Here is an 8,372-nt window from a genome sequence, read left to right as displayed (position 1 = left end):
CATTGCTCCCTCTTAACTTTGCTACCACATCAGGTTCTCTTCTAATTTTCAATAGAAAATGTGTCCGAAAGGGCATCACAACATGGGACGTCCCGTCGTATCGTGTTGTATCGGGGTCATGTCCTACCGTGTTGTCATGATCGTCGCATTGCATTGCGTAACATGTTATGGTAAGATCTCCGCATCCGTGAGCATGCTCCCCTTTTGAGCTAGTATGCTTGTGCTAAGATTTGCTCTAATACCAAGTGTTACAGACCTTCACAAGACTTCCAAGTCATAACCTATCATGAAGCACAAAAAGGCACAACAAAATGGCACACAAGATACATCAATAAAGAATCTTTGTATTGATGACATCGAAAGATACAACATTGAGGCGCATCTCAAGCCTACACCCTTGTGACGCCATACATGTGAGGGTTCTCACACGTAAAGTGGAAACCAAGCTAAGCTCTAAGTCACAACTACTCCCAATATAGGTGTTTTTGGCTACTACACCATGGTATAGCTACAAAGCCCATGGGTAGCCTTCTAGGTAGTAATCTTCCAAGTAGTAGTTGGGGAACTAGCCGTCAACTTCTTGTTGGGGGGAGATGTTCCAAGATTAGTGTTGAGCTCATCCTCCCCTTGTCTTCATCTTCATCTTCATCCGACCATATTTCTTTGTCTTCTTTCACTTGTTTTTGCTTCTCTTGGCTCTTTGGTTAGCTTTACTCCATTCTTCAATTCTTGGACTCTTTTGCTTCAAGTATGGTTCAACCCTCTCTTTGGCTTCTTCAAATGTAGAGGCGATCTCCCAATCCGACGCTCCATGATTTTCTATTGTAGCTCCGTGTCAAGGTCTCGAGCCATCTTCACTTGCCAAAGTCTAGCTCTCTCGCACCATGATCAACCGGTAATCAATCTCTTCCACGTCTTCATCCAACTCTTCAACCTTCTCTTCGAGATCATCCAGTACATCTGCTCCTTGTTGGGTCTTCCTTAGCATCTTGATAGTCTTCTTTGTTTACTCCATCATTTTGAGCTGTAGCTCTTTCTTCTTGTATGTGATTTTGAGCCAATGACATAGCTCATCTTCCTCTTTAAGGAAAGTGTCCTCCCACAACCTCAACTCTCTCCAATACATTTTTGAATGGTATGCCACACGTCCCTATCACGCCATGGCTCCCTCTTAACTTTGTTGGCACATCAGGTTCTCTTCCAATTTTCCGTAGAAAATGCACCTGAAAGGGCATTGCAAAATGGGACGTCGCGTCGTGTCGTGTTGTATCGAGGTCATGTCCTACCGTGTTGTGTCACGATCGTGGCATCGCATTGCGTAACATAGTTTGGTAAGATCTCCGCGTACATGAGCCTTCTCCCCTTTCGAGCTAATATGCTTGTGCTAAGATTTGCTCTAATACCAAGTGTTACAAAGCTTCATGAGACTTCCAAGTCATAACCTATCATGAAGCACAAAAAGGCACAACAAAAGAGCACACAAGATACATCAATAAAGAATCTTTGTATTGGTGACATCGAAAGATACAACATTGAGGCGCATCTCAAGCCTACACCCTCATGACGCCGCACATGTGAGGGTTCACCACCGAGTATAGGGAATCACACATGAAGTGGAAACCAAGCTGAGCTCAAAGTCGCAACTACTCCCCATATAGGTGTTTTTGGCTACTGCACCATGGTATAGCTACAAAGCCCATGGGTAGCCTTCTAGGTAGTAATCTTCCAAGTAGTAGTTGGGAAAGTAGCCATCAACTTCTTGTTGGGGGAAAGATGTTCCAAGATTAGTGTTAAGCTCAACCTCCCCCTTGTCCTCATCTTCATCTTCATCCTCATCCAACCATATTTCTTTGTCTTCTTTCGCTTGTTTTTGCTTCTCTTGGCTCTTTGGTTAGCTTTACTCCATTCTTCAATTCTTGGACTCTTTTGCTTCAAGTATGGTTCAGCCCTCTCTTTGGCTTCTTCAAATGTAGAGGCGATCTCCCAATCCGACCCTCCATGATTTTCTATTGTAGCTCCGTGTCAAGGTCTCGAGCCATCTTCACTTGCCAAAGTCTAGCTCTCTCTCACCATGATCAATTGGCAATCAATCTCTTCCAAGTCTTCATCCAACTCTTCAACCCTCTTATCGAGATCGTCCAGTACATCTGCTTCTTGTTGGGTCTTCCTTAGCAACTTGATAGTCTTCTTTGTTTACTCGATCATTTTGAGCTATAGCTCTTTCTTATTATATGTGATTTTGAGCCAATGACATAGCTCATCTTCCTCTTTAAGAAAAGTGTCCTCCCACAACCTCAATTCTCTCCAAGACATTTTTGAATGGTATGCCACACATCCCTATCACGCCATGCCTCCCTCTTAACTTTGTTGGCACATCAGGTTCTCTTCCAATTTTTAGTAGAAAATGTGTCCTAAAGGGCATCACATGGGACATCGCGTCGTGTCGTGTGGTATCGGGGTCATGTCCTATCATGTCGTCACGATTGTCATATCGCATTGCGTGAGATGTTATGGTAAGATCTCCACGTCCGTGAGCCTACTCCCCTTTCAAGCTAGTATGCTTGTACTAAGATTTGCTCTGGTATCAAGTATTACAAACCTTCACGAGACTTCCAAGTCACAACCGATCATGAAGCACAAAAAGGCACAACGAAATGGCACACAAGATACATCAATAAAGAATCTTTGTATTCATGACATCAAAAGATACAACATTGAGGCCCATCTCAAGCCTACATCCTCATGACTCCGCACATGTGAGGCTTCACCACCGAGTATAGAGAATCGCACCTAAAGTGGAAACTAAGCTGAGCTCAAAGTCACAACTACTCCCTATATAGGTGTTTTTGGCTCCTACACCATGTGTTTGCGTTTGGGGGGGGGGGGGGGGGGGGGGGGGGGGGGGGGGCGCTAGGAGAGTACTTTAAATGGGTGGTTTGAGGGGTTTGTATAGGGGGTTTATTTTGGAGGAACATGGATGGAGAGAGTGAGCATACACACATGTGCACGCACACATAAAGTGTGTTGTAATGCTCATGATATATAACTTATAACTACAAGGACCCAACACCATCATTCTACAAGCACCCTAACAACCCGCACTTGACCGGGTTCTAGCATGGAGAGTTTTAATATCACCAATGGCAGTGCATCAGTAACAAGAAGCCTAAAAGTATGAAATTGATAATAAGATAATCGTGAGAGATTGATGATAAGACACTTTTAAAAATGTCATCTTACCATTGAAACCTCACAATGATGCAATTTGCATCTATTCATACACATTCTATACCACAGCTTTGAACTCTTGTGAGGATGTTTGCTGAGTATCTTACAGTAGTAGCAAAAACAACACAGATTTCACACTCCCACTTTGCTAAGGCAATATGATCAAAATGTTTGTGACGCCCCAAACCAGCCTCACTCAAATAAAACAAATAAAGGATGTCTACCCGAAAGGAAAAGTGCAGCTGACAGGGCGACAAGTACTTATAAGTTTTTATTGGGCAGAAGATTAGAAGGAACCAGACAACTTTACAGTTGTACATGATATCTGACCTCACAAAATCTACAGAAAAAAGTAGTAGCCATGCTGTCAAGGATGTCAGTGATCTCAGATTTATATATGACTGTATATAGCAGATACCAACTGAAAAGGAGATCGCATAACTGATCATAACAGCACAATATTCTTCCAAAGATTTATATATTGACATACAGCGGAACAAATGCTCTTCAGAGCAAGCTTACATATATATTTATGAATGCAAAACTAAGACAGTAATCAGAGGCACAGCGAAGTTGGTGAACTCACAGTTACGTTGCCCATGTAAAGCCTGAGAGACTCAACATGTGTAAGGATGACACAACTCAAGATTGCGTATATTGAAGTAATCAGAAGCTTCAGACCATGTTATTGATATCGAGTTCCCATAGTCTATATAATGATAGCTGAATAAAGGATATAAAGAATGAACTATAAAGTGCTAAACACAACTTCAGCCCTCACATTTCCTGGATTTAAATTATCCACAGGATTAATGCTAGACATAATAACACTGCACAGTTCCTTACCACTAGCATGGGTATTCTGCTTCGTCCTTTCGACATGTGGCATCACTCAACGATCGTGATTTAAGAAAGCCTTACTTAGAAGCTATCTTTCTACGAGCCTCATATAGATAGCCTAAGATAACCACTGCTGCTGTAACAGCCACCCCAACAGCACTTTGTGCCAAAACAGTTGTTGGGCTCGTATAAATATCCTTGATATTCCCTTTCGGAGCTGCAGGGGGAGCTACTGAGCTCCTGAATCCAAGCTCAGAAAGTTTTTTATGTGATTCTGCATAGTCCTTGAAGAAGGCATCCTCATCCTAGAATTGGGACAGTTATATCATAAGCACTTATCAGCAATGAAACACCTCTATCAGGATGGCTATACAAAAGGCCAGCTCACAATTTCCTTCACCAAGCTCACCTTGGCATAGAGTTCCACATAAGGACGAAAAGCTGGATCTTCAACCAAGCTTTTATCTGAAGGCAGCTGCAGTAAGCCCTCAGACTCGCCCCGAAGAAGTTCCCTGTTCGAGAGAAAATAGAAATAAACAAAGAAACAAATATGACCTTGTTGAGAGAAAACTCAAATTCTAGACTACCTACAGGATCACAAGCCAAAATTAAGGCCAAAATCTTGTTTGCCTGACCTACTTATAATTAGTATAACTTTAAAGAGACCACTAGCTACTATCAGGATTAGTTTTGGTGTGATCACATAGGATATATAGTCATCTAGAGCCAGCATAATAAAACAAGCTCAAACAGCAGTCTCACTGGAAGTAAAAATTGTCAAATTTCAAAGGTTGCTGCGTCCAAGCTCCCTCAAAACCAGACCTTTCTGGGTGAGCCCTTCCCTGTGAGATTAAAGAGTGGAATAATTTGTTATGGTCTGTGAAACATTTACCATTATGCCATTCCAATCAGCCACATAGCCAAGAATACAAGTCTCATTTTACCAAGGTATGAGCTCCCGAGAGTGCTACAATATCCTTGTCTGAAAGACCCATTCGATAGAAAATGTCCCGTAAATGCTCTGCACCTGTAAATGAACAAATCAACATTGTCATACAGTCCTAATATAATATTTAGGAGACGTTTTGATTAACTGCAAATTCAAGAGTAAATCTCTTGTTAGGCCAAATTGACAACCCCTAAGAGATCCAGGTCAACCTCAAAGAACTTGCACAGGGAAAACATATGATGAATGATTGCAACTAACTCCTGTCAAGATGCAAAAAGCAGAATCCTAAACACATCCAGTCAACTGCCTATGCAGCCAAACCTACTTAAAAAGGTGAAATGTAGCCAAGTGCAATAGTGCAAATGATTATACATGACAAATTCAGCTTGTGACCTCCTAAGTCAGTGTCAAAAGATGGTTAATTCCTGTGCTATGAGATCCAAAACACACTCTTCCCAAAAACTGCAAAAAAAGGCCTTCCCACGTGCCAAAGAGGTTGCTTTCTAGACAAGGCTTGAGAAGCCAAACCTTTTGTAGCATTAGGAAGTCGCCCTTCTGGTGGTGAAGCAAGAGAGTCCTGCAGACAATTCAAATTATGGAGTGTTAAAGCTCACACACTCATATTCTGAACACACCAAGAGCTGTGCTCTCCTTTTATATGCACCTTCCGCCCAGGAACAAACTCAATCGTGGGCCCTCCAGTGACTTCAACAGCTACAACACCAGCAAGCTGATGATACATGAAAATATCACTTGAATCAATAACTGTTGAGCATTATAAAGTACAAGTTCAATTTATGCTGAAAAGAAGTTGGTGAATCACCAGTCAACCTTCAAATTAAGGCTTCTACAGCTAGGCCAGGCACTTGGTTCTCAAAATGATCTCTACACTAGAAATCCAACATACATTCTGGACATACAAGATCCAACAGAACAACGACCTCCAACCACCATGTCTAAATATATGCATCTGAACCAAGCTTAGCATCATGTGCTCAGTCTTAGATGGCACAACTGTAGCTACGTGCGCATCTGAACCTACCTTCAAGTCACCCTGTGAAAACTAATCAATCTTTACAAAGTTGTACAATATATGCTTTGACATTGTCACAAAAAAGAAGCACCGCAAAGAAAAAGTAAGATCTGCTGCAAGCCCATTAAAGAAAATCTGCAGCAAGCCCATTAAAGAAAATCAGGACTGCTTTTCAACATAAGAATGAGACAAGGCATATACATGAACAGAACAGTAGTAGGACTAAGCCCAAGCATTCACAAAGAAGTAAGATGTCAAAGCAGCAGAAACTTTTTTAAAGCTCTGTAAAAAGACTAAATTGAAAACAGAATCCAATTAACCTGGTAGATATCTGCATATGTTAGGATTGGATACTTCATTTTGAATTGTTCTGAAAAAGTCAAAAATACACACATCAGTATCAATACCAGAAATAGTATTTAACACCACAGATGTGATGGCAATGGCAGTCTACTTGACGTGAATAAGATCAAATCAGCTAGCCTGAGCCATGACAAACCTGCATGGCCATTGAACCAAGAACCTACTGGTAATGCAGGAGAACGATCACTCAGTTTTATTATCCTTTCTTTACGAGTCATGGGAGTTGTGTTTGCTTACCACAAAAATCAATAGCTATTTTCAAACCCTTGTTGGCATCATGAATGTACTCCCGCTCATTCCTAATTGAACCATTTGCTCCACCAGTTTTGCTTTGTGCATCATAAGTACCAGCATCATGCCACCTAAAACCAAAATTAGAGACCCTCAGACTACTCAAATTTTGATGAATTATGCACCTCAGTGAACTACATGACAAACTGATTGTTTCTGTACCCCATCTGTGTAGGAATTCAATGGTATACTCTTTATAAAGCTGACAACAGGAGGAACTGTAGTGATGGAAGTTTGCAACCTGTATACCTATCCATCACTGAATGGGACAGATTTGAACCTGGTTAGCAATGTGAGCAAAGAGCCCCTAAGATCTTTCATAAGCTTTCCACCTAGGAATTCTAAAAAGATCAACCAAGGACTTTCAAGCTCATCTTTCTATGAACGTTTATAAGTATTGAGGTTTCATATCGGCTCACAAATTGTCGATTCAGTTTTTTGCCCCCAATATGACTATCACTCAATCTCCTTTCTCGAACATCGTAAATCGTTTTTGATCTACAAAGTTTCAAGAGACTTATGTTAATCTAAACCAAGGACTTTCAGGCTTTTGAATTAACTTAAGCTACAGGCATTAAGCTTGCCCAGGTCAACAATAGCCCTGCAATCAATCTAAACCAAGGAGTTTCAAGCTGAGGTTGCACAGGTCAATATATTCGTACATCCAGTTTCACAACATAACGATTCAAACAACAAGCATTCTAAACCAAGGACTCTCAAGCTTCTCAATCTATCTAAGCTTACAAGCATTGAGGTTGGTACATGTCAAAATCTTGAGTAATGGAGTTTCAAGCACTCTAAAGACCTTGTCTATAAAACTTCTCTATCTCAATAAACTGTCCTCTAACTCACTCTACATGTCTCCTCCAAGAAAGCAAACAATCTGTTTAATATCAGAATATTCAGACTCGGAATTCTGTTAGGTGCCGGTAACAGCTCAAAAATGCGAGAAGTGCAAACAATCCAACCTACTTCATATCAGACTACTAAGACTCTGAATCCTGTTCAGTGCCTACGACAGCTCAAAAATGCGAGAAATCCAACAATCAGAACTCGGATTCTGAGGGAGCTTTTTAGCAAAATGATACAGAGTTAACCGAGATTAGTTCAAGAAAGCATTGAACCTTTTTTGCACGTGATTAGAAAACAACAGAAAAGGGAACACTTACGCCAATCTCAACATGAGAGGAGCGCAATTTTTCTCTGCTATGAAAGCTCGGAGGTCGCGCCGAGCCTTGTCGATGGCTTTGAGGTAAGTCTCGTCGACGACAGGAGCAGGCATGGCTGTCTGATTAGGGCTCTCTCTCTCTCTCTGTGTTTCTTCCAGCACAAGCAATGAGGGAAGAAATAAACTGAGAGTGAAAATTATATATCTTTTCAATTTCCAAATATCTGAGCAAATTTTTGCGGTGACTTTGTTCTTTGTTTTTTAAATCGGAGGAGGATAAATACCAGGAAAATCAAGCTTCCCTATATTCTTTCTAGACGAGAGAATATCGCCCTCGATCAAAAGAAAAGAAAAAAGCAAAACAATTCTCCCTCTTTGTTCAGGTTAGTCATTGGCCAATGTATTGTCACACTCCAGCGTCAAGCCCCTCACACACACCACCATTTCCTAAGTCCATGTTTGTAACAACAATTTACATTTTCATAGCCCTCCCACATGGG

General features: G+C 41.2%; 1 protein-coding gene across 1 annotated transcript; it reads right to left on the bottom strand.

Annotated features, from left to right (window-relative positions):
* Window positions 1-3,853: 3,853 nt before the first annotated feature.
* Window positions 3,854-8,059, bottom strand: LOC148034622 (putative L-ascorbate peroxidase 4, peroxisomal). Its single transcript, XM_087679552.1, has 9 exons — window positions 7,874-8,059; window positions 6,651-6,775; window positions 6,371-6,420; window positions 5,682-5,747; window positions 5,546-5,594; window positions 5,013-5,095; window positions 4,831-4,910; window positions 4,478-4,580; window positions 3,854-4,373 (listed from the first exon to the last, which is right to left on the bottom strand). Exons 1-9 carry the CDS (start codon window positions 7,984-7,986, stop codon window positions 4,146-4,148), a joined length of 897 nt encoding a protein of 298 aa, XP_087535678.1. The 5' UTR covers window positions 7,987-8,059; the 3' UTR covers window positions 3,854-4,145.
* Between the last annotated feature and the right edge of the window lie 313 nt (window positions 8,060-8,372).

Source organism: Lygodium microphyllum, chromosome 6, assembly GCF_053477565.2.
Source record: "Lygodium microphyllum isolate KBCC chromosome 6, Lygodium_microphyllum_v1.1.10, whole genome shotgun sequence".
NCBI classification, from domain to species: domain Eukaryota; kingdom Viridiplantae; phylum Streptophyta; class Polypodiopsida; order Schizaeales; family Lygodiaceae; genus Lygodium; species Lygodium microphyllum.
Note: the sequence above shows the minus strand (reverse complement) of the source record. Positions and strands in the feature narration are given on the sequence as shown.